Source organism: Panulirus ornatus, chromosome 52 (genome assembly GCF_036320965.1).
Source record: "Panulirus ornatus isolate Po-2019 chromosome 52, ASM3632096v1, whole genome shotgun sequence".
Classification (NCBI taxonomy): Eukaryota; Metazoa; Arthropoda; class Malacostraca; order Decapoda; family Palinuridae; genus Panulirus; species Panulirus ornatus.
The window spans coordinates 20,026,626-20,053,989 of record NC_092275.1 but is presented as its reverse complement, the minus strand read 5'-3'; the positions used below and the strand labels follow the sequence as shown (position 1 = coordinate 20,053,989).

Below are 27,364 nucleotides of genomic sequence, written 5' to 3'. Positions count from 1 at the left end.
CCCTGCCTGTGCGTCTAGTATCTCTTGGTGCGCAATATTTGACATCCACTTCTGAACGATGAATGCGTGAATAAAGGACTCATCAAGAAATATTGGCCCGGAAGTGAAATCATCAGAGATCTGTCCTTTAAGCAGGTTGGATAAGTACATAATATTGGCTATTCACAGTGGGAATTATATATCATGTGCATAATGTTGGCTTTTCACAGTGGGGACTATGTATCATGTACCTTGTTTCTTTCTTAAGTGGGTGGTTAAGGGATAAAAAAAGAGGGGGATTAGACAGTGGAAATGTCGAGTATATCATATGCAACACCTCCCCTTGTTTCTTTCTTAAGTGGGTGATTAAGGGATGAAAAGAGAGGGAGATTAGACATTGGAAATGTCCAGTGCATGTCCTTGCTTTGTTTCTTTCTCAAGTGGGTGATTAAGGGATGAAAAAGCGAGGGATCAGACAGTGGCAATGTCCAGTCGAGAAAGAAATGGTAGTTATGGAGTGTGCAGCTGTGTGGGGCAGGAAACAACTGAAGGGTTTGAGTGTCTTACTGGACAGGCATTTTTGATGCTTCATTCGTATACCCAAAACAGAGAGACAGTGTGTGTGTGTGTGTGTGTGTGTGTGTGTGTGTGTGTGTGTGTGAGCTATCAAGTCTCGTAATGTTAGCGTGTGACCCATGCTTTGACAGCTCTTCTGGTGCTGTATCTCTTACCCTCAGTGTTTACGTCGCAAGGTTCTATTCCCCCTTAGCGCCACAGGGATGAATTAGTTAGTATTTGCTTTCCTTTCATTTCCCGATCTTACCTAAGCCTTTGAGTCTGTCTCTGATTATACTCAGTGGGTGTGTTGGAGAAGTTGTGAGTATAGAGACGACTCTCTCTGCCTGGGGTCGTCTGGGTAAATATGTCCTTGCTCATGTTGCCTCTCCACGTGAACAGATGAGTGGAGATAACATGGGTAAAAGACGAGGAAGAGGAGAACACTGAGCACACGCTTGCCTAGCTGTACAGTTACACAAAGCGACACTCATTACAGTCAACACTAAGATGATGTAGCCAAGTGAGTTAATCTTTCAGATTTCACAAACCATTCACGATTGAGGAGTTCCCTCACTTACCCCATGGCCATAAAATCTCAGAACTCACACAAACTATTCACCCTAACGGGTTCCATCACTTGCCCCCACGACTATGAAAGTTCAGAGCTTACAAACAATTCACCATCAACAAGTTCTCCACTTCCCTTCATGACCATTGAAAGTTCAGAGCTCACAGACCTTAACAAGTTCCTCAGTTGCCTCCATGACCATAAACATCTACTGTTCTACTTTTATCCTCTGATAATCCAGTAATATCACTCGTTTCCACATCTTCACAAAAAAATATCAAAGTTATACATTTTACTCTCTGGTTCCCTCCACTGCCTTTGTTGAGTATACCCTTATAAAATCTATTCAGTTCTCTACTTTCTCGGTGTCGTTCTCCTGGGAGTGACTGTGAGGAGAGACTCAAAGATATAGTTTTCCTATCCCCTGAAGATGACAATTATGCTTTATATTTCACATCTCGATCATCCTTTTTTTCATGCTTGCCTCCACAGGCTTCCTTCAGATGCATTTTCTTACTAATATACTCTTGTTTGCTTCTCAGAACACCGACAGCATTTGAGGACATACCATATACACAGTAAGAATGCAGGTGGTCTTAAAATTACCCTTAACAGCTGGAGAAAATGTGAAAGACTTTTCAAAAACAGTGGTAATAGCCCAACGATAATGGTTCTTAACAACCCTGGATAGTCGATAGATCTAAAACTCAAACAACCAGCCAACCATGCGAGTACAGGGCCATACATAGGGTGAGCGTGAGTGGTTATAGAACTGTACTGAACACTTAAAGAAAGTATTTCCAACCAGTTCGACTGGTGGTTCCAATGCTCGAGTTTTGCACCTCCGTTGTCAAAATAAAAATTTGCTGACTATTATTCCTAGATTATCTGTATGTCTTCTAGCTTTTACCACACTGTTCTGTGAGCTTCTGATCTCATCCGCTATCATAAGCAACCTCGACAGGACAAAGTGGTCTGTTGCTGTTTGAGTTCCTTTGTATTCCTTTGTATTCCTTTATGATTTGTTCCACTTATTCGTGCATTGTAAGGAATCCTTATGGTATAAACTAAAATGCTCGGTACACACCTATCTTTAAACAGTGCCTTTTGGTACACCCTCTTCTTCTACATCTATGTCTGTGTCTTCTATATCCTTCCAGTTGCTGAAGCTTGTATCACTGCCGCTTTCGTGTTGTACTCTCTCGTCAGTATTTACCCTAATATTACATATCCCCTGAAGTCATTTTCTTGATAAAAACTCAATAGCTCTGCATTTATATGTCATTATTGTTAAGTCACTGAATTTTCTAAAAAGAAATTCCCTACGCAGACCACAAAGGATATATTGTCTTAGACACGCACCAATCAACTTCGTAGGTTCCATGTAATATGACACGTTGAAGCAGCTGATAATAATGCCTATGAACACTGTCCTCTCTGCGACGTTGGTGCTCTAAATCGAGTGTCAGTGTAGGAAAGAGTCTGACTTATGCTCAATGCCTCACTCTTTTCTTCTTCTTCACATTAACATACATATGTAGCCCTGAGGTATATGTTTCCCAAACATTTCCCGTTCGAAAATAGCAAAGTGATTCATAGCATCTATCTGCAGAAGCCTTCAGTGAGAAAGACTCGCCTTCTGGTGGTATACAAAACCTACCCGGCTTGAGGACACCTTTACCCAAAGCCGGACCTTCAGTTCTCACTCACACGAGCGGGGCTGCATACCAAAGCAGGAGCTTTAACCCAATTGCGAGACGTGTCGACGTGCAGCAGTGATACCGTCAGTGTCTAGATCTTTTTAGTAAGTATCTAATCTTGATAAAAATGTATATACCTCAAAAACTAAATTTTGAGAGTCGTATCTGAACACTTAGTCTATACTGAAGTCATTTTTCTACCTCGTGGACTTATAAAGTAGTATGTGTACGTGTCATGGAGCGTAGCAAACATCTTTGCTTAAATCAAATGAACAAGAGTCACTCTGTAAATCATGAATGGAATCCTCGTCTCATTAACCACATTTGCTCTCCAGCGTCGCATCTGCATAATAACCACTTCGGCAACCTCCCCAGCAGTGTGTTCCAGTCTACCAGAAGGTCGGATTCACAGCTGAGGGTCCCGTGTTATACGAGGCTGCCAAGGCTACACCAGTAACGGGTGTGTTACTGAGCCAAGCAATTATCCCAGGTATCAGAGAGACAGACACCGATTGGATTCAACGCCTCGTCACCACACACAGCTAACCACAATCTCGTGTTCTGGTAATCTGGCGCAACTGCCACCCATAGGAGCGTAGTTGTTGAAAGCTACTGAAGGATTGAGCGAGCAACGATCACCCCCCACAGAAATGCGTCTTCATAAGACAGTTATGGTAAGTGCAAATTTGTGAACGTTTGGTGCTTAATCACTTTTGTGTATATGAATCATTATCTATCCCCATCCATAGGTTTGAAGGGCAGAGACTGATGGAATAAGGACGATAGGGTCTATGAAAATCACTCATACTCATCCCTTTCGAATTACCCCCCCTGTCTATCCAGATCGATCTATGAAGATATTAGTCCCTCTATCGAGATCCCATATAACACCCTCCTCTTACTTTACAGAGTACGGTGGCTCTGATGGCCTGTGTGTTGGTGGTGATGACGGAGGCAACGTTGAGTCAACTGGGGAACCTGTTCATCGTCACGCCCCAGCACATTGAGACAGATCCTCATGCTGGCTACAGGTACATCAGGAACACTAAGACATCCATTGCACACACACACACACACACACACACACACACACACACACACACACACACACACACACACACACAGTAAACCATTTTATCTAAGACATCGTAAAAGGGTGTAAGTGTCAATGAAGTATAGAAGGTAAAGTATATCTTATCATAGGCAACAATACCAGTTGATGTGCTTTCAAAGTCTCCTCTGTTTAGATAATACTTTTGTGCTGAAATGTTTTCTAGTTGTTCGTACAACTTAGGGAAACAGTTTTCACACCCCTAACAGTGCTTATGTCTGATAGATATCGATCCTTAAATAAGGTGAGGCAATTATTCAAGACAGTTACACAAGAATAATGCAAAGGTAATCCTGTTATCAAATACAATATCAAGCTGGTTATAATGTTTCAGTATGATTTGTACATAAGAAATAAACTCAAACTGGGAAAGTATCAAAGTCAATTAGATATAAATAGCTGAAAGTATCAAAGCCAATCAGATATAAATAGCTGAAAGTATCAAAGCCAATCAGATATAAATAGCTGAAAGTATCAAAGCCAATCAGATATAAATAGCTGAAAGTATCAAAGTCAATTACATATGAATAGCTGCTCAAGGAGAATACAGGAAACACAAAGGTCGAATCTTCAAAGAACATAAGTTTTGTGGATATCATTCATAATCACTATGGGACGGGATCAGAAAATAACACAGACAGAGGAGGAGATAAAGAAAACTGAGAAATCACAGTTATGATCATAAAAAAAAAAGGGATCGTGAGATTAAAGAAGAGGTTAAGGGATTTGTGAAGTGCAGTTAATGGGTATAACCATAGACTCAAAAATTAGTCGAGGGGACTCAGACGATCTATAACCAGAGAAAAGGTGAGTTTAGTGAAAAGCCAGAAAAATGATGATGAATTTATTATACCATCTACATGCTAGTGCAACATCAGACGATTCTTAACATCAACTTGAGGTGTAGCTATTTTGACTCTTTGCCTATATTTTCAGCGTTGTATTTGAAGTATACATTGATTCAATCTATCCTCCTCAGGGAATTCAGAACTATGACAACTAAAAGAAGTATAATGCATGAATACTATGATCACTATATAAACCTACAATGGCTTCAAAATCTAGGAGAATGTCTAAGTGTTTTCATTTTGTCGACTCGTAGTCACATATTTGTCTTCTTAGACCACGAGAGACATCATGAAACGCAAAGGGATCCTCAACTCCTCCCAAATATCAACCAAATATCTGGGATTCTTAAGATTCACCTAAAGGAATCGTAATCTTCAAATCTTCAATAGAATAAGAATATCCTCTACTTATGAGCCGAATCATATCTAGTATTCTCTATGCTCAGTTATCAAATCTTTACACATCAACAATATTCCTTTGCCATATGTTCACCCATCTCTCTTTCAGATGACAATATCATTACTGTAACAGCCTGTTATGCAGAATGAGAACACTTTTGAACCGAAATAACTTTTACAAAAAGGAACACAAATGAATTCAAACAACAACAGACCACTGGGTCCTTTCGAGGGTGTTTCTGACACCGGAAGACATCAGAAACTCACAGAACAGTGTGGTCAAAGTGAGATGACATCAGTAGCTCCCCAGCAATCGAACACGTTTCCATCTTTTCTTTCTCCAAGAGTCCAGCCTTAAGCTTCAGGCCTTGGAAGCTGGATGTCCAACATTTACTTCTTCTTACCTTTGATATATATATGTTTAGCCTTCTGCAGTCACCCACCAGGTCTGAGTCTTTCCTGGGTCTGGCAGTTTACCGAAACGCTTCATATTTGCAGGAACCAGCGAGTGTTTGAGAGTAAACACGGTCCGCAGGGCGCCCTGCTTGTAGAGTCACTGGGCAGCGGACAGTATCGCCACTATCAGACACTCCCCGACAGTCACCACAGACGCAGCGACCTTGGCCCAGTCTTCTACGACAACTTCGGCAGATAGAGAGACACACTCACACTTCGTAATAGCCAAGGGAGAATATATCTACCTTTTTTTTTTACTCTTGTTTTCGCTTTCACGTTTTGGTTTGAATTAACAAAAGCGATGTAAATGTTCAGGTCACTTAAATGAAAGGAGTAATACTAAAGACATTAATCTTTTTTATATTTTTCATTGACTTCGATTTAAGAAGGACCATTATTAATCAAAGCCATGTTACAATGAATTAAACCTGTTATGTATATAGTTAATAACCACGAGTATTCTAAAGGCGTGAAACAATCAAGGACTCACATTTAAAAAAAAAAATGTATTCATACAGTCTTTTTTGCTTAATGTTCATACTTCAGCGTCATTCTAAGGTGCGGAGTATGTGACAATACCTAACCATCAAATTCATCACATTCTGGGGGTACGAGAGGTATGCTGGATAGCCACAAGTTGTAGGGGCATTTTAAACATTATCACTTAACATGAATGTCGTTAGGGGTATTATGAGGGATGTCATCGTCCTCTCCAGTGATTTGTTTAAGATGGACGTCCGTCTCCTGTCTCCTGTATAGCATGGCGTCCATAAAGGAAGCTTTGTGAGATGTGAAATCAACAAATATCATCATATTCCTCAGAAATGTGAAGTTACTTTTTTTTTTTACTTTCGTTACCCTTGCATCGAAATAAATATAACCATGATTATCGTAATAGTATTATTTACCGTAGCCTGAACCAACTTATATCAAAGATGTTCTTGAAAATGAAAAGATGAAATGTTTACTGTAGCACAGAATAGTATATAAGAGGGCATCACCGAGACCCTGTATGTCCGTGTTCCTCTATGAGTTAGAAGTCACCTTCGGCGAGGATGCCTCGTCGGAGAACAGTCCAGCCTGTTCCAGCCTCGTTGGAGAACAGTCTCGTCGGAGAACAGTCTTGTCGGAGAACAGTCTCGTCGGAGAACAGTCTCGTCCAAGAACAGCCTCGTCGGAGAACAGTCGAAGAACTTCTCACGCCAAAGGAACCCATCTCCACCTTTGCGACTGATTGTAGCGAGCCACTGAGGCTGTAGGAATACACTGAAGAGGGGTACTGTAACCTGTTCGCCATCGCGTGTCCAACGGTAACACACACACACACACACACACTCGACCCCACCAGTAGCACTATCGCTGACGGACCAGCCACCAGAACCGATATCATCAGATCCCATTGTGTTACGTGGACAGGAAATAGACAGATGAGGGAACACGCCCCGTCTCACCGAGCTGTCTCCTAGTTCAAGTCCTTCAGCCGCGTTTTGCTGATAACCTTAAGTAAACTGAAGTCTGACACGTCCATAACTATACACATATGTAGCAGTTTTTGCTAAACATGCCATAAGAAAATCCACGACTTCTAGCCTACGTGTCTGTGTCAAGCCCAACGTCTCATTCAGAAATATTTCAGGGGTGAAGTTAAGGACTTATGATGTAATTATCAGGTTGGAAATACACCTTTATTGTCCACTATAAACCGTGTGTCAGATGAGATCCTTCAAGGTCATGCTTCGACAAGGAGACTTTGCACCATCAAAGCCGCTGGAAGAATGGCAATGTTGTGTAACCCGTGCAGGTATCCAGTCTGGCCTCCAACCAAGCACCGAAACACAGTCCAAATCATCCCATCCGCTGATCATACTTAGATCAGTGAAAATCTAAGACCTTAAATGATGTGTGGGTGTATCAGACGCCACTCTGTGGGTATCAAGGCCATTGGCAACAGTTGTGTTGTCATTTCTCACCTTAATGCCATCCACTCTCATCATCCTGTTCACCACTGTCATTAGGGCGTCCCCTCACTTATCCTACCCTGTGATAACTACGTGTGTCGATAACCTCCATGACTGATGCTCCTCCCATTATATCCTTTCCTCCTTCATCTTTCTCAGGATTATCTCCTTTTTATCCTCTCGATTCACTTGGGGACATCGCTAGGAAATCAATCACTCACTAATAAGCACGTAGGGTTACCGACCATTCACTTGCTCAAGGGATGAAGGAAAATGTCGCCTTGATATTGTAAGAGTAGCTGAAGGTGTCCAGGTTTCCAGCTATGATTTACCCCCGCGAGTCATAGGTGAGCTGGGGTATACCGGGGACACAAAACCACGGCGCTTGGTGGGGAAGGAGGCACTTGCTCCTCAGCCCGGGTTCTGTATTGGTCTCGTCCGCTGCAGGTGATGTCGAACTCCATTCTTGTGTCTCTGTGTCGTGGGAGTGCGGGTGTTGACAGTACGTGTAAGTGGGTGTAACGTATCTATATTTCATCGGGTCTTATTGGTGAATTTGTGATTATTTGTGTCATTTCGTGATAATCGTACAGTGATAGTCAATGATGATTTTGTGTACGGTGATTACTAATGACTACATGTCAGTTCGTGGGATTTCTATTTGTGGTTACTCTTTGTATGTTACGGGTAGAGGGTTTTGAACTCGTATTGCCCCGTCTCTTAATCTTGTGAATATGAACCATATCTTTACCATAGATGTTTGCCAACATCCATACTCTAGCTTTTATGGTTGACACACTGAAACCACAAACTCTCAGTCTACAGCCAAGCCCCAGAGACCTTTTCGTGGTTTCCCACGACTGCTTTGTATGCCCTGATTGAATCCTCTGAAAGCACGTCGCCCCCCATCTACCACATCACTCCAATTTCGTGAATATTCACGACTGTCCTTCACAAATTGAAAAGGATCATGTTCACTTGAATATTCATATTTCAAGACTGTAAGATTATGGTCATCTTCAAAATGATATAACCCCTTTCATGAGAGAACCAACAAGGTTTTTTCTCCTTAAAACATACAATTGTTCATTGACATTACTCATGAGTAAATTGAATGATAGTTGACAGGAACACAGTTTTCAATGAAGGGTTGAATATAGGAGGTGTGATATGAGACGAAACAATTGTCTTTGAATCTTTTGTTCACTATTTCACGTGTATGTTAAGGGTTTAGGTAATAATTACTACAGCAAATTAGGTAATGACTTATGAACTTGCGATTTTCATCAGTAATGATAGAAAAAAAAATGATGACAGTGTCATTTCTACATCTAGCAATGAACAGCAGGAGAGCTTCATTCAGCTGGTGGGTTCGTTGGTGGGCCGGGTTCTGTTTGCTGACTAGAGCATCCGCCGGCATCGTGAGCGCCACAGCCGCTCTCGATGATTTTGGTGCCCCTTCCCCGCCAATAAATACCTGGATAACGTTGCAGGGTATGTAAGAGCCTTACTGCGTCTTGTCTACATTTATTTACACAGAAAGTTCCTAGTCTTTACATGTGTTTCACTGCAGATGAACAGATTATGTGTATTTACATCACCACAGAGGCTGGGGGAGGAGATTAAGCAGATGGAACGAATAGGATATGGGTATTTAGACATTATCTGAACGACCTATAATGCACTGATGATTAGTTTAGTCTACATCTATGTTCTATACATAGTCACGTCCCTCTATCATAGCCACACACAGTTCTTCCCCTCTCCTCCCTAACCCTCATCCTCTGTCGAGGGTGAAGTGAGATGATCCTTGAGATGCTGCTTCATACAGTAATCGTACACACCTACATCACTCATGATCTCTCACTTTCAGACACGAAGACGTGTGATCAGGCGACAGCAGCAACGTCTCATTAATCATGTTCCTCTATATACAAATTACGCTTCGAAGACACCACCACGATCACCTGCCTCCGACCTGGTATTCCACAGTTAGCAATTCATTGAACAGAGTCTATCAGTCTCTCTCTTACTCGTATCCTGCATCTCCTTGTGCTATATAAGACTTTACCAGTAATGATATTTCGTCACCAAGTTTTCCTTTCAGTCTTATACCCCTTTTGGCTGTATAGTCTTCGAACGATTTCGTCTATTCATCTTTGTTTCTACTTTGATTTTCAGTTTACTGTGAAGGTTTTACATCCTCTGCTACTCCTATTTTTGACTTTTATCTCAGCTCTTCAATCACAGATTATTGTGTACTGAGACACACACATACACATACACAAACACACATAGACAAAAACACATACAGAGAGCAGTTTAAGAAATCGCATGATAGTGGTGAAATCCCTCCCTTTATACAGAGCAAATAGGTAATTACACACACACACACTCACACACACACACACACACACACACACACACACACACACACACAAACACGTCACTTGACGTCAGAGAGAGAGAGAGAGAGAGAGAGAGAGAGAGAGAGAGAGAGAGAGAGAGAGAGAGAGAGAGAGAGAGAGAGAGAGAGAGAGAGAGAGAGAGAGTAGCGAGGACAGACAGGCCAAAGGATCAAGGGATCAGAAGTGGAGGAAGGAAAGGGTTTCCATTAAGGACCTTTATCTATTTACCTCTTTTATCACAAGCCTTGCATGTATATACATACATACATTCTGTCCATAGGAGAAGTGTCCCCTATGCATTTACTGATGCTTGGCTTGTTTATGTGGGGCGCAGGTGAATGTCAGGATCGTCATGCCGAATGCCAGAGTTGGGCTGAGCTTGGGGAGTGTGCCATCAACCCGGACTTCATGGAACCTCACTGTCCCAGCAGCTGCAACACCTGCCCTACAGGTTCGTCGAGTCTCTCTCAAGGGAGTCAACCGGGGTTATAGAGGGCGTCGTCCCTTGTAGGCAGAGGGTCACAGAGCTCTCTTTTTCTTAGGATGAAAACGTAATGTGGATGTCAGGGATGTTATAAGAGAGTTGGGGACTGTTTAGCCTACAGGGGTCCTCCGTCTTTATGATCTAGTCAGCCACTTTAGTAGCAACTTCCACACGGGGTAATCATGCAACCTGTGTCAAAAAACTACTTCAAACTACCTGAAAGTGTCTAGATATGAAATGTGCATCAGAAATGGTGAACAGTGTTGCACAATGAGACATATAGAACAAAAACTGAACTAGCACAATATGAGGCTGATAGAAAATGGGCAAAATAAGACTCTTTCATTCAGTACCAAGTAGAGTATGATAAAATAGGGCCAGTGTAAATCAAGACACGTTTATCAGAATAATGTAATGCATTTCCTTCAAGATCCTTTACTCTTCTCTCGAGCCTTTCCCTCTTTCCTTTATCTCTCTCTCTCTTGTGCCTCAAATGGTCGCCTTCCCGAGCTTGCCCCCTGCGTATCAAGTAGGCTGTATATCACATATAAGTCGTTCTCCCGTCCGCGTCTATGAATATTCATGGCCGGGGAAAGATAAGGGTTTCAGACCTCTGGTTCACAATGTTGACATAAGATGTCATGATTAAAGGCTAGAAACAAGTACCTTTGTTGGTCTTTGTGTGTGATATGTCTACTGTGAAACGTGGAAGTGTTTTTTTTTTCTGGGCATTGCTGATGGGCCGCAGAGGAAATGGTACATTGTATGTCTGCAGCGTGATGAAACATTGACAGTAGCTATGTTCCAACTAGTTTTGCTATGTCTTGATAAATTGAGAACCAGAAGTAACCCCAGGTCTTTCTAATCAATCACTGGAGTTCGCTTTTCTGTGATGATAACCTCAACATCCCTTTACTCCGTCGTACAACTTCAGCTTCAGTAAGCTTCAGTATCTGAATATGTGACACGTATTCCCTTTCTAGAATTGCATTCACAATTTTGTCCACACTACACCTTCCTTACTCAATGTAAAATTGCCGCAACAATTCTATTTGTCATTGCACATGCAACAGAATTCACAGCTTCGTCAATTCACTCACGTTTCCAGACTTCAAAATATGGTTGTTTCAGCTTCTATTATGCGAACCCTTCAACTCTGACCATTTATTTGTGACTCCTCAAAAAGATGACATACGTTCGGTGTTGAATCCCACTCAGACCCAATATGCGAGGATGAGAATGATCAGTGCGTGGCCTGGAGCCAGAGAGGAGAGTGTGAGATCAATCCGAGTTACATGCTGCAGTACTGCCTCATTGCCTGTACAACACTGGGAACCCGCTCTGAGTTAGGCCATAAGATGTTCCCATTCATGCCGCCCACTGTCGCCAGCACTCCAATTAAACGTGGACATGTCAGTTCTCAAGCTGGAGATAAAGTCAGAGGTATGTTTTAGAATATCTGACTCAATGTAGAGAAAGATCTTATTCTAGGTATATTATCAATGTCTTGGTTATCAGCATATTCATATATATATGAACTTTCATATGCTTCATCAAATACTCTTCCTTGTGAAGGTCTCTTGGCTCTGTGGATATTCACATGGCTTCTCTCCTGTATGAACTCTCGTGTGCTCCAATAAGCGACTCCTGTGTGCAAAGGTCTTTTGGCACTATGGTGCGCCTCAAATACATTACTAATGAGTGGATTCTATGTACTCTCAGGGTCATCACACAGTCAAGGTCTTGGCCACGAGGGAGGAAGAAAAACTACTTTCGCCTCTGAAAGGTGGCACGCTGGAGTGGGCGGAGGAAGACAGGATACAACAGTCGCTTCAGGAGTACACGTAGGATGCGGAGAGGCCGCCGGACAAGGCCACGGTGAGGGAAGGAAGGACAGAGATGGAGGATCTGGAGGAAGGTCTCTGGGGTTGAGCTCCATTGTCAACAGAAGGCTTGGGGGCGGGAGTCGCGATGACAACAGAGTATCTGGACATCGTGGGGCATCTGGAGGACCGAGCTACGCATCGTCGGAAGGACTGAGTCACGGAGAGTCTACAGATGAAGGCAGAGGAAAATCTGGAGGTGTCAGTGGCGGGGACAATGAAGGGATGAGCGACTCAGGTAACGGAGGATATCACCACCGAAAGAAGAGGACAATCAGTCTCCTGAGTGGCGTCAACGAATGGGTGAGATGAACACATGGGAGATGTGGTAATTGGTGGGAGAGCGAGGGAACTTGAGTAAACATTGAGGAGGAAAATACAGCGGCTATAATGAGGTGCTGAAGAAATAGGCTGGATTTACAACCAAAGGCACAAAGATGAGGTGGATTGTAGATGTGGTAGATGGATTGGTCATTAAAATGCTATTATGAAATTGTCGATCTTCATGACATAAATCGCTTTTAGTTTGACGTCAGAACAGTTTATCAAAGAATAACATTGAAAAAATTACCATCAATCAACATAACATAATTAGTTATTAGCTTTATATTGCTCATAATTTCCATTGAACTGCATATTGTACATAACGAATAAAGTTGACTCATATCCTTTGGATGGGCCATACTTGATCAGTCCTAACGACCAAACCTCACCCATTTTCTCACATAACTTTTCAGAACCGGGGACTGAGCTACTCCCCAGGATATCACGGTTCGAACTGCAATCCCATCCAGAGAGTAATGGCCAGATGTGCACGTCCTAGTGGGGTGGTGAGGAGGAGGAGGCTGCAGCAGCAGCAGCCGGAGGTGGCGTACCCTCGCCAGCAGTCCGGGAGGCAACAGAGAGCGTTCCCCTTCGTTCTTCAGTGGCTGCCTCAACTTCCAGGGAAGCTTCAGAAGATTGCACAGCTTATATCATCCTTCCAACCGCAGCAGTTCTTTGTGTCCAGACAGCCACCGATGTATAGACGACAAGTATCAAGGCAGCCACAGGTGAGGTGCGGGCCTCTTCGAACCATTGTCTAGACGACTATGGATTCGTCGCCTCTTAACGTCTAGAAGACAACAGACTTACCAACTACATCAGTATAGGGTTACTTGTGCTCTTCCAGGCGTCAGGAGCGAGACTTCTTCGTCAGGATTGCAAGCATCCTCGAGACGTACAGAGGATGAATGATATGAACATCAGACAAGCGAGGATCTAAGACAGAAGTAATGAGGCGTTGATCATATACTGAGACAATACGGTCATACAGGATGTAGCCCACTTGAAAATACATTAACCAATGTGATCTTTTAGCATCTGGTCATTCTGTATGTCAACGTACTAAATATAAAGGTCATATACTAGAGCAGCTCCTGATTCTATAAGTGATGTAATCCTGAATCTATAAATGTGTGATGTGCATGATATGGAAGCCTTATATAATGGCAACACTATAAAAAAAAGACTATACCACTAGAGAGTTGAGTATTACTAGGAAGGAGATCATGCACAGAGACTTCCGTTTGTAGTGTTTATCGATTACCTTACATAACAGATGTCTGTATATTCTCTCTCTCTCTCTCTCTCTCTCTCTCTCTCTCTCTCTCTCTCTCTCTCTCTCTCTCTCTCTCTCTCTCTCTCTCTCTCTCATCTCACCTCAGCTACAGACCAGGGGACTGGCACTACCTTCTCCTAAGGTAGCGGGAACAATAGAGATGCGAGCGGTGCCAGGCAGCGTTTCAGAGACTGTCAAGTATTACTCCTTTCAGTCCCTAACCCCCACCCCAACCCAGAGATGGGTTGCTGACATTCAGTCCACAAAACACACACTTTCTCTCTATATATCCCACATGTAAACACCTAGCCACACTTAAGTCACACGAATCGTCGTCATTCGCAACTCTGATAGCTACTCTCTCTCTCTCACACACACACACACACACACACTGCGTAAAGTCACAGGGGGAAACCACCACGTAGGATAATGAGAGACGGTGTGTTGGTAGGCAACGAATTTACTATACAGGGGAAACAATGCTTTTTGGAAACACAAACAGTCGGACATAACCTTTAAACTCTGGAACTGTTTTTTTCTTCTTTTTTTTTTTTTTAGCCTTCATGTCCTTCTAGGGGGGAGAGAGAGAGGAGATGGGAAAAAAATAAATAAATCATTCAAAGCAATAAAGTTGTTACAATCCTCTGTTTGATTATACTTTATGCTTTTAGGAGATCGTGAGAGGGTGATGTAAGATGCAGATGGTCAAATGTTTTTAAGATACAAATGTTTAACAGAACGTTGAAAGAGAACGTTTGCCCGTCGATATAAAGATGCGTATTTGCACTTCCGAATCGCGTACGGATTTTTGGGAGAATGGGTTGAAGGGGCGCACACGTACAGTTTTTTTCAGTTATACTTACAGGATGATTCAAGAATGTCTATAGCGAATGATGTATATGAATGATGCCTCTCTATATATCCCTAGTTTTTATATATATATATATTTGCTATAACTCTCAAGAAGTGTTAACTTGAGGATATAACTTGTCCCACCTATGATACTGTATTTGTAAAGAGAGAAAAAGAGAATGTCTTTCTTTTCATGATTAAGAGTGAATAAAAGCTAATCCTTTTCACCAGCTTTGACCTGGTTTCATCCCTGAGACCAGGGACAAAGTAAGGACACGGGTCCTTGACGTCTGGAGACTGGGTTACGCTGGTCAAAAGGGCGGGCAGGAGAGAGAGAGGGAGTGGGAGGGAAAGGGAAAGGAGGAACTAACATTCCCAGTACAAATGTAGGTGTCCTAAACTAGTTCCTCCTAAGTGCATGGTGTTTGCGCCCCAGGAGCAACCAAAGGTTAAATTCAAAGCTACCTGGCGTGACGCGACGTGACGTGCTACCGGGCATGATGGCAGATGAGAGAGAGAGAGAGAGAGAGAGAGAGAGAGAGAGAGAGAGAGAGAGAGAGAGAGAGAGAGAGAGAGAGAGAGAGAGAGAGAGAGAGCAGAGGCACACATTTAAGGGTTTTTTTTTTAGCTGGGTCGATGAAGGGAGGGGATGATGTTAGATCATAACAATGTGTATTTTATCTTTTTTTTTTACCCCCAGGAGAAACACAAGACACATTTCCCTACCCTGGTTTACTTACATCTTAGGAGGTATAAAGAACATGATACCACACTCTCCTGTGCTCTCATAGCACCCTATCCCCCAGCGTTGTGGAATCTCCATTGCTTTATAAATGATCAGAGACTACTCCCCATCCTATATGGGTAGAAAAAAAAACCTCTTCACAAACCCGTCCGACGTTCATACCAAATATTACAAAATAAGTTTAGGTAGGTGGGTGGGAGATGGGTGGGTGTCTGTACATTTAAGGTATAAGGCTAACCCACTTACCACGAAAAAATCAGCTCGTTTTTTATTTCAAAATTTGCAACAACAAAAAAATGATGATGGAATTTTCAATAATGCATCCCATTTTCTTATATTTTCAATCTTGTTTGGGAAAGTATAGAGAAATACTTCTTTTCTTTCCTTTTTTTGTTTTTAATTATGATATTAAACCCCCCCCAAGTGCTATCAAGTATTGTCAATTTTAGATATACATCTGCTGCGTTACTTTATTCCGCTAAACTTGGATGCTCGCGTGAGAAGCTGCCTGCAAAGATGCCAGCGATAATCCATGTGGCTAATTTTTGGGTAAATGGGCAGCGGGTATTTTGCCTAAGACTGCAGGGTCGTAACATGTAAATTGGGGAGGAACATGCTCGTTGCTAGTATGGCTGCACACTATCGCCAGCCGACATAATTATTTCTTTTTGTTTCTTCCAGTCAAATGGTGTAAATAAGAAAAAAAAATATATATATATAAACTTTTTTTCCCATTCTTCTTTTACAAGTCGTAAAAGATACTCAGTGATGATGGCATTTTTGGATTCTAAGTCTCAATGGTGTTACGTTCTGTAGTGAATGTTGCTTTCGTGTCATTATGAAAGCTGGTACGTAAAATGACCTCTTACCTCTGACCGGGGTCATTGGACGCCCTCTCCGTCTCACGGAATGAGTTAAGTAGCAAATGTTGCCTTGGATAAAATGTCTATTCGTATATCTATCAATAGAAGAGGCATCACGAACGAGTTCTTTGTCACGTATTGTAGCGCGCGGGGCGCGCTAGATATATGTCTGTTAGCTGTTTACAAAAATAAGGCAGACTCACAGATATACCACATCAATCCATTTTATCCCTTATAATAGAATAAAGTGAGTCTTTAGATGCACAGTAACTAGTGCAATATATCTTACCATAGAGTCATCTCCACAACACCTAATCTGACCTTCTAAAATTTGTACGCTGGTGGACACACACTCACACACACACTCTCTCTCACACACATACACACACACCGTCCCAACAAATACATCCTCCACCAGCGAGTGTCCTAGGGACATAAAAGCTCCAGTGTATATTTATTCATAAGGTTCTCTCTTTCTCCTTCCACCAGTATAAACAGCCATACCTAAAATCAGTGAAAGCGTTATGCTCATTGGTCAGAAAAGCTTAAAAATCATGCGCGAAAGCACGGGGAAAAGTCGAACACTGAAGAACTGCAGTGCAAATTGCTTGCTGGTAGGGGTCTGAAACACACTCGCACGCCGTCGACATTCGCACTCATCACAAAAGGACCAGTAAGTGTTTACAACAGGTAAGATAAAGCAATCTGGCGCATCGGTTTCTACAATGTCTCGATATATATCCTATTGATAAAACGCACCTCGTGATAAAATATGTATAGTATTTTTCTTTATCGTTTTTTTTTTTCTGCCTTAGGCCTTGAAGACGAGACAACACCAAACTCCCAAGAGAAAATACAAAAAAGAGATGCTTCTGTTCATCGTTGTGCAAGATGATATATATGTATGTATATATAAAAAATCTATGCACCTACAGACTACGGTAAAAGGTCAAGTGTTGGTCGCCCCTTCACGCGTTAAAAAAAGACTTCGAGGCTGCGTAATCGACCCCTCAAGTTTAGGGGGACGAATACAAAACTGTGTTTATGTCACTTTTTTTCTTCTAGCATTTGCTGAGGCGTCTCGCGAGACGAAGCGCACGAGAAGCCCTTATTGGCTTGCACGTTGTTTCCAGGCCTTTTGGAAAGTCACGACAGGCGACAGAAGCACCTGTTCTTTCTGCTGTATAAAAAGGATCTCATTGCGGTGGCTACATGTAGTCTCTTAGTATCATTCAAATTGATTAAGAAATCGTTTATCTATCTTTGTCCACCGTTAAGTTGAGTAAGAAAGCTATATTATTTTTCTCCTTCCTTCCTTATCTGCATCTCTTCTACGCAAGTGAATTGATACCGATAGAAAAAATCTCTTATGTACAGTAAATGCAAAGGTGGCAAGGATGTGGTACAAACATGGATTATACTAGAGGTAGAAAATGGGGGGGGCAGATGATGGTACACTATCGTAAAGGTTCGCTATCGTACCATCTATAGTTGGCTATCGTTTCCACGCCAGTCTATAGCCAGCCGAGCAAGTGCTACTATACTGTTACAAAACTTAACTTAGCCACCTCCATTATCACTTGACTATAATAGATTATATCACATCAATATACTGTATATTTTCTACAACATATCTTCACATATTTCCGAACCGCCTTTATCGTGATATCATTGTCTACGATATAGTTTTGATAGAAATATTGTCTACAAGAGATAAAGCTTTGTACAGCATGTGTGATAAGAGCTCTGATACAAATTTAGTCATATATATATATATATATATATATATATATATATATATATATATATATATATATATATAATTTTCCAAAAGAGGGAACAGAGAAGGGGGCCAGGTGAGGATATTCCCTCAAAGGCCCAGTCCTCTGTTCTCAACGCTACCTCGCTAATGCGGGAAATGGCGAATAGTATGAAAAAAAAAAAAAAAAAAATATATATATATATATATATATATATATATATATATATATATATATATATATATATATATACACAATCTAGATGTGTATAGATTGATAGACAGATAGATAAATAGATTAGCCTCCACCCAGGGTTCTTCACCATCTTTCCTTAAGGAGAGATTAAGGGAATATAACACCACAATGAACTCTACATTTCACGTCCTTGAACTTCCGTTTAGAGGATCCGATGGACACAAACAGTCCTCCTTGTTCGGCTAGTTGGAACTTGGGTCACCGCCGCCTCCAAGATCACCCTTCCAGCTCTCTCGCCTTCCAGAGTGAATGAACGGGAGTCTGTTATGCTGCCAGAAGCCCTTCGGAACTCTATAGGATCAGAATATCTTCAGTGCATCTAGCTGCTTGTGATAACCTTACAGACAGCAGACCATGAACCAAAGCACTTGGTCTGTACCCACGGTAGGAAGGACGGCTTCGGTCACGCTGAACCACCGTACAGCTCTCATAACGAAGGCTTGCCTGCACTCTGTAAAGGCCTCTCTAATTAGGGGATGTCCTCTGTTGTCTTTCGAACTCCTTCCCTCGGTGCTATCCTTTTCCTATTATCATCTACCCGGCTCCTGTAGATTTTGTACGCCAGTGTATCTGTGGCTGACCAGGTTGTGGCTGACATACATTTGAGTTGTAAGGGTTCTTATGGACGGTACGCCAGGCGCTGAGAGTGAACTGATACCATTTCATGATGGTTTCTGCAATATATCCAGCTGGAGGAGGACCCCTCTACCTCAGTCTGAGGGAAGTGGCAAGTGGCACTGACGATGTAACATCATACGCCTTGAAGAGGGTGTTTGGCAACGGGATTGAGACTAAACACATGACTCCACCTTGGCAGACACACATATTTAAGGAGAGCGTAAAGTCTAGCTGGCGCTACAACATGTCCATGGACCATTTTCTCAGATGATCCACAGAAGAGCTAAAATAAAAGTCAGATTAATACAAACATCCAAATAAACATAGGTTTCAAAATTTTACAAAAATAATAAAACTACTTCTTACTTCTATTCTCAAATAATAAGAAATGGTCGTAGTGCTATACTGAAATGCTTCAACTTGATAAGGACATACGTTATCAAGATATGCTTATCCCTGATAGAATCGTGTGTCTGCCGTACCAAACACTTTGCCAAAACTGTGAAACGCTGTCAAACGGACTGCTATAAGTCCCATAAGTGTTCTACGGGTAACACTAAGTAAAGAACACTTGTGTAGTGAGAACTCCTGAGGGCAGTAAAAATATGTAGAAACTCTGAGGACCTGAAACCTCGACAACTTATTGTTCTGATTGGTTCTGGCAAACTAGGACCATGGAGATATAATAGACTTGAAAGTTTCCTGACGATCTTGAGTTTTTGCGCCTCAGATACAACAAAGGACATGAGAGCAGTCAGCTTTCTGTTTCAGCGCCTCTGTATACTTAGCCATCACGGGGATTTAAGCCACATGATCACATCACGTTATCTATACATTATGGACTTTAAACCAAAATCTTAGACTCTATTGATGATCTATATCCTTTATCAAGAGAGTAATTCCTAGAATAGAATGGCAGGCGAGGGATTATATTACATACCGTTAGATAAGGAATACATATATATATATATATATATATATATATATATATATATATATATATATATATATATATATATATATATATATATATGAAACGGGGGTGCCATTTCATGTGTGGCGGGGTGGCGACGAAATTGGAGGCAGCAAGTATGAATATGTGCATGTATATATATGTATATGTCTGTGTATGTATATGTATGATGAAGTGTATAGGTATGCATATGTGCGTGTGTGGGCGTTTGCGTATGTGGGTGGGTTGGGCCATTCTTTCGTCTGTTTCCTTGCGCTACCTCGCTAACGCGGGAGAGAGCGACAAAATATAATAATAATAATAATAATGATATATATATATATATATATATATATATATATATATATATATATATATATATATATATATATATATATATATATACACACACACACGTCTGTATGTGTATATGTGTGTGTGTGTGTGTGTGTGTGTGTGTGTGTGTGTGTGTGTGTGTGTGTGTGTGTAGGAAAGACACACACATATATATATATATATATATATATATATATATATATATATATATATATATATATATATATATATATATATATATACACACACACACGTCTGTATGTGTATATGTGTGTGTGTGTGTGTGTGTGTGTGTGTGTGTGTGTGTGTGTGTGTGTGTGTGTGTGTGTGTGTGTGTGTGTGTGTGTGTGTAGGAAAGACTACTAAGCTACGCGCAGGCGCACTGACATGATCTTCAAGATGGATTGCGAGCGTCAAAGATGATAAAGGCGGTCTGGAAATATGTTAAGATGTTGAAAAGACACACTGAAGCTCAAGGGAGATCAGGAGATCAGGAGAGAGAGAGAGAGAGAGAGAGAGAGAGAGAGAGAGAGAGAGAGAGAGAGAGAGAGAGAGAGAGAGAGAGAAGGTGGGGGCGGGTGGGAGAGAGAGAGAGAAAGAGGCGCGAAGCCTCAATTATCATATACATTTTTTTTATCATTTTGCCAGCATTAAGACGACAACTAGAATGAATGCGGATTTCTTTCAAAAACGGAAGACGGCAAAAAAAAAAAAAAAAAAAAAACATTACATATAAAAACAAAAACACCTCGATCGCACGTTGGACAAGATGGGGTCCTTCTTTAGACTCGCTTGCCTCGTACTTCGTGGTCAACGCGAGGGAGGGGGAAATCAAAGGAGATGGAACACTATAGTCTCATGACGCATTGAGGGAGGGAGGGAGGGAAAGGGGGGGGGAAAAAAAAGAGGTACAGAAACAGCGCCATTCACGGCATCATACGCAGGAATTATGAACACATTCACAACATTCACATTACACATTGTAGAGCCACAGTAATATATACAATCACTTTATTTTCTTCTTAAAGTAGATGGTAACTCAGAGTGTACAACCAGTTTATGGTCAGTAAGTACAAAGAGGAGTCAAGGATATCGATCACTTTTTTGTCTTAGTAACGTTCCATTTCCTTGAAGATTAATTTTTTTGCACTTTTTTTTTCTTCTTCGGCATTTCGAGAGGCCAAGGTCGTGTTATTGTATCAGGCTGGTAAAGTAAACCTAGATCTTATTGGGTATATCAACCAATAAGTGGTTTATGATCTTCGATTCCTGGTAAAGTAAACCTAGATCTCATTGGGTATATCAACCAATAAGTGGTTTATGATCTTCGATTCCTGGTAAAGTAAACCTAGATCTCATTGGGTATATCAACCAATAAGTGGTTTATGATCTTCGATTCCTTATCTCTTTTTTTTTCTTCTCATTTTGGAGACATCATTCTCCAGCCGTGGTGGAAACTGAGTGGCCGGTTAACTCAATGTAGGACTCCATGCTCTCTTGTTATCGTGAAAAGGGGAATGCAACCCACCCAAGCTTTTGGATCAATCCTACGCTCTACATGGGGCAAATATCGTCTAGAAATTATAAACATGCGTTTTTTTCATTTCTACTCCAAGGTTCCCTATGATGGCTCTGAGGGAAAACGACAGAGACAGAGATATAATGATATTTGATTGGTGGATGCCAGACTAAGTCCAAGCAGGCGACCAATCAGGACGAGATCAACTCTCTGGACCAATGTGGAGATTATCTGTATCACTAACTAGGTTTACATATTCTTCAAGTGTTTCTTTCAATTGGTTCTTCCGTGATATGTGCAGTGAAATGAACCGCCACGACCCAGTCTCTGCTTCGAGTTCCACGAATGGCCTTTGGAGTAGTAATCTTGAGAGATACCTGGACGTAGAACACGAGATTGTTCATGGCGTGCACAGTTACTCATCCTTCACGCTGTGATTCAAGATATCTTACAAGTGAACACCGTAAGATTTTCTTTTAATAAAACGTTTGAGTAGAAATTCCGTTGTTTTTCTTCCTTTTTTCTTCCAGTGAACCCTCACGTTGAGGGGGCCGGGCGCGCGGAGGGAGGAACATTCTACCACCGCAGCCTGACAGGGTGGTTTCGTCAGTTGGCGGAGGAGTGGAAGAGGATGATTTGCTTTGTGGCTAAGCAAGGGTCTAAGTTCTCAACATGAGCTGGACCTTAAGACAGCTGAGTGAGCAAGCTAGCGGTGCTGAAGCGATGGGTGATTGATGTATCTGACTCCTGAGGTAATTTGATATGGATGAAATATGTGGATGACGCATGGGGTTTACTCATTAACGTTGCTGGTGATTGGGGGGGAAGGCAGTGTGAGAAAGGTCCTTTTTTTTTTTTTATCTTAAGGCAAGGTCAGTATACAGTGCAATGAGAAGGATGCCAAAAGGTAAGTAAGTCTAGGAGACATTAGCGGTTAAATGTGAGGGTGAGGAGGTGATTTGTATTACCCTGTGACGTAGCCTTCGTCAGGAAATGATGAGGTGATGATGGATGTAGTCGGCGTTCGAACGGCCGGTCACCAAGGCTAGTAAGGAAAGACTCACTAGGAGTATAAGGGAAGGGGAAGGAGTGAAAGAGAGATGGGATGTAAGTGGTGAGGGGTACGAAAAATGAAGAGCAGAGGAGATGAGAGATGCATTGAATTGCAGAAGAGATGAAAGACACGATAGATTAGGATTGCAAATGGAAAGACAAGGAAAACTGGATTATATGCCCACGGTAGATAGACGTATGGCTGAACAGATAAACAAGAAGTAAAAGATAATATACGTACGTAGTGGAAAGATTAGTAAGTAATGAGATAAGATAAATGCAAGAGATGACATGTAAGATCAAAGCTTACAAGATGATGTAAATAACAAATACAAGAGATTTCAGAAAGGAGACAAAGTAAGGAAAAAAAGAGGCGTGAGAAACGAAAAGGAACACGAAACAAAAGAGGAACGTGAAATAAGAAATATACGAGGCAAGAGAGAGAGAGAGAGAGAGAGAGAGAGAGAGAGAGAGAGAGAGAGAGAGAGAGAGAGAGAGAGAGAGAGAGAGAGAGAGAGAGAGAGAGAGAGAGAGAGCAGGTTAAAGAGAGACAAAGACGAGAGATGAGGTGACCAGAAAGAGAGAGAGAGAGGGGAGGGGAGGGAACAAAACGTATGGGAAAAGTGCGACAGTTAAGGGAGGGGGGTAAAACTCCAAACCCCACACAGTATATAAGCTCGATCTTTGAGGGGAGTCAGTGTGAACGATTCTGCAGCTCGGAACAAGGCGACACCGCAGCGAGAGTGTACATAAACACAACGATACTGACTCTTCATATGGAAGCTGAAGGAAAATTGAAGCATTATTCATCTCGAGAACAAGAGGTACACACACACACACGTATATATGTGATGCAACTCGTACAATGCTTTATGTATATAATCTAAAAGACGCACTGATTTCATAGTATATACATATATATATATATATATATATATATATATATATATATATATATATATATATATATATATATATATATATATATATAATCTATTTTTTTCCATGACCAACACCCACTTCCACAGTTCGTTTGATATATATACACAAGTCTTTCTCCACCATTAGTTCATCATAGATTACCTCCGTTTTCTCGCCTGTCGACCAGTGGATATATATCTATATATAATTATCTTAGAAAAAAAAAAAGACGAAGGAGTTTTCACACTTTTTTCTTGAGAGGGAAGGAGGGAGGGAGGGATGGAGGGAAGGAGGGAGGGATGGAAGGGTGTGGTGTCGAGTGATAAAGCAAGATGACGCACTGCTTACCCGCAGGAACTGAACTTGTCGACAGCGTCACTAATGGTTACGGCTGTCAGCTAGTCTAAATGGATCTTCCCTGAAGAGTTATTGTGAAATATATCTAAGCAAATTCACCAAATGAACGAAAATAAAGAACTAAATATATATATATATTACAATGTACATATATAAGGTTTCCTCTCAACTAGTCTCTTGTGATTTGTTCTCAAACGTACAAGATTGGAAAAAAAACGTTTTTCTTCTTTTTTTTACACATATCTGGCGGATGCGCTTTCATTTACAGTACACTAGAAATAGTCTCATTTTTTCCCCCTTTCATTCAATACATTCAAAAAAACTGTCATTGATAATAAGTCCCTTCACGTGAGGTGCTTTCCCGTCATTGCATCGTCTGCACTTTCCATTCCATTTCCCAAACTTTTTTTTTTTCGCCAAGACGTAAAAGGATTTCTTTTTCCAAAGATCAGGGCTTTCAGCTGAAGGGGTTCCATCTCACCAACCTCGGATGGGACGTTCTGAACAAGCAGAAATCACTCGTATCCTAAACGGATTTTAGGGATTACATTATTTTCTTTTTTTTGTCATTTTCTGGGGATGGGAGTCTGATGTAAGACACTCTCTTCACAGCTTATTATGTAATCAGTCATTCCTACAATCCTCACTACTGAAACTGAATTAAATGTAATTTCCACACTTTTTTGTTCAAGTAATTTGTCTGTTACGATTCACTGCACCTCAAGAGCCCACTGCTTAAACTGAATCAAATGTAATTTTCCACTTTTTTTTACCCCCAAGTAATTTGTCTTTTTACCATTCACTGCACCTCAGAGCTTTTCCAACTGTTTACAAACAGTTATGTCAATCCATGAGTAAATGATACATGAATATATTTACATTCATTTTCAATAAACCTCTCGGCTAGACTTGATGATGAATTTCCTGTAGATGGATCGACACATATTTCGAAAATACGAATTATTCCTCACATCCAACGCGTAGAAAATAACTATAGATGAAATGTCTCAGACTCTTCTGCCTTAACCACTTGATCCAGATATTGGTCAACCGAAGTTGAATTGACGTTTTCCTCTTTCAATTGGTCTGTAACTCTGACCTCGGAATCTGCTTTATGCTCAACAAATTACACCTCTCACACCATTTTTTCTTTGGATTCATTTTTTGGGAGGATATATTCACCTTTGACGTGACAAGTGCCTCCCTCTCTCGTTTTCTTCCCATTGTCTCTCTCGTTGCGTAGTCATCACGACAATGATTTACGATGAAGTCCAGGAAAAAAAAGGGGGGACGAATCATATCTTCTGATATAGTCAGTGTCTTCAACTCCTGTTGTTTTCTAAGGTCCATCCACAAAGTTCCTTTCCTTTAAAAAAAAAGTTGAATTTCCTCACATCTTAATATGCTAGTATATCTCACATCTAAGGTACACACACACACATATATATATATATATATATATATATATATATATATATATATGTATATACCTCTTCTTCAGTTCTTACATTTTTGGCTATTAACAAAAGTAGAGAGCCCATCTGTTTTTTTTTTTACATGTAAATCACTGTTCTTTTTTTTTTTTTACTGTGAAACACATCTCCACTCCTGGCATCACCCTGTTATTTCCACAAGCATACACATGTGTATGCAAAGCCATGTATCGTGTCCATCACACTGTATTTACCACCAAATGATACAATAATACAGAAGGCAATGTGTATATATATATATATAATACTAATCACTAAATTCCTTCAGGTCCTCTTTCTTGAAATAGATCAACACTTATTCAAAAACAATATCTATATCTTCACGATCCAAAAAAAAAGAAAAAATCAAATCGTGTAAATCAATATATGGGCACCATGCATAAACTCACACCGTCATTTCCTTATATCATATTGTCCATAATGGCTTTCCAAGGCCTTGAATGTTTGACCACACGTCAATAAATGCACTTGACTCAACCAATCGTCAATTTCTCCATTTGCCCCGTATCATCTTTTTTAATCTTTCTCTTTATACTCCAATATCCATTTTTCATCCGTGCCCTCTTTCGGATATTCTTCTGGGTATTCCTCCACATACTCCACGATATAGTTTGGATATTCCTCCGGGTATACTTCAACATACTCAGGCTCATACCCGACCTCATACTTGGCCGGATATTGCTCCGGATAAGCACCCTGGTAGACTGATGTATATTCCTCCTGGTATACCTCAGTATATTCTTCCTCATACACCTGTATATATTCCTCGGGATATGGCACTTGGTATTTCCCCGGATAATCTCCCTGGTGTTCTACAGGGTATTTCCCACTGCGTTCCACGGGATATTTCTCGAGGTGTTCCACGGGATATTTCTCTGGGTGTTCCACGGGATATTTCTCGAGGTGTTCCACGGGATATTTCTCTGGATGTTCCACGGGATATTTCCCCTCAAATTCCACTGGGTATTTTGCCTGGTAATCCACTGGATATTTCCCTTCGTGCTCTATGGGATATTTCTCTTCGAAGTCCACGGGATATTTGCCCTCGTGTTCCACGGGATATTTCCCTTCTTCTTCCACTGGATATTTCTCCTCGCGTTCCAAGGAATATTTCCTCTCGTATTCCACTGGATATTTGCCCTCGTATTCCACTGGGTATTTCTCTTCGTGTTCCGCGGAATATTTCCTTTCGAATTCCACTGGGTATTTCCCCTGGTGTTCCACGGGATATTTCTCCTTATATTCCACTGGATACTTCCCCTCGTATTCCACGGGATATTTCCCCTCGTATTCTCCGGGATATTCTTGTGGATATTCCTTTACCGCAGGATATTTGTCGGGATTTTCTTCTTGGTATTCACTCGCACTTTCCCCATAATATTCATCTGCACTTTCCCCGTGATATTCTTCTGCACTCTCTCCATGATATTCGTCCGCACTCTCCCCATAATATTCATCCGCACTTTCCCCGCGATACTCGCAGGCGCCCTCGACGCGATATTCGTCACCAGGCTCCTGGCGATATTCGAGAGCCCCTCCCCTGCGATAGCCTCCCACACCCTCGCCACGATATTCCTGCGCACCCTCTCCCCGGTAATCTAATCTACTCCCCAAAAGGTACCTCACTGGACGTTCCTCCGGACTATCTTCCACGTTCTCATCTACTTCGTAGATGACGTAGAGGACGC

At 41.3% G+C, this 27,364-nt stretch overlaps 1 protein-coding gene across 4 annotated transcripts in view; it reads left to right on the top strand.

The window, feature by feature from the left end:
• The window catches only part of LOC139765127 (uncharacterized), a 14,904-nt gene extending 882 nt beyond the window's left edge, over positions 1 to 14,022 (top strand). The window contains exons 1-9 of one of the 4 annotated variants that reach the window (XM_071692320.1): positions 62 to 135; positions 2,718 to 2,909; positions 3,141 to 3,479; positions 3,715 to 3,836; positions 5,662 to 9,071; positions 10,320 to 10,436; positions 11,688 to 11,912; positions 12,192 to 12,655; positions 13,090 to 14,022. In XM_071692320.1, the coding sequence (XP_071548421.1) occupies positions 8,846 to 9,071; positions 10,320 to 10,436; positions 11,688 to 11,912; positions 12,192 to 12,655; positions 13,090 to 13,437 (1,380 nt within the window). In that variant the 5' untranslated portion in view covers positions 62 to 135; positions 2,718 to 2,909; positions 3,141 to 3,479; positions 3,715 to 3,836; positions 5,662 to 8,845 and the 3' untranslated portion in view covers positions 13,438 to 14,022. Of the gene's footprint in view, positions 1 to 61; positions 136 to 2,717; positions 2,910 to 3,140; positions 3,480 to 3,714; positions 3,837 to 4,525; positions 9,072 to 10,319; positions 10,437 to 11,687; positions 11,913 to 12,191; positions 12,656 to 13,089 lie in introns of those variants that run through there. The other 3 variants (XM_071692321.1, XM_071692319.1, XM_071692322.1) reach the window with 3 other exon arrangements.
• Positions 14,023 to 27,364: the final 13,342 nt, after the last annotated feature.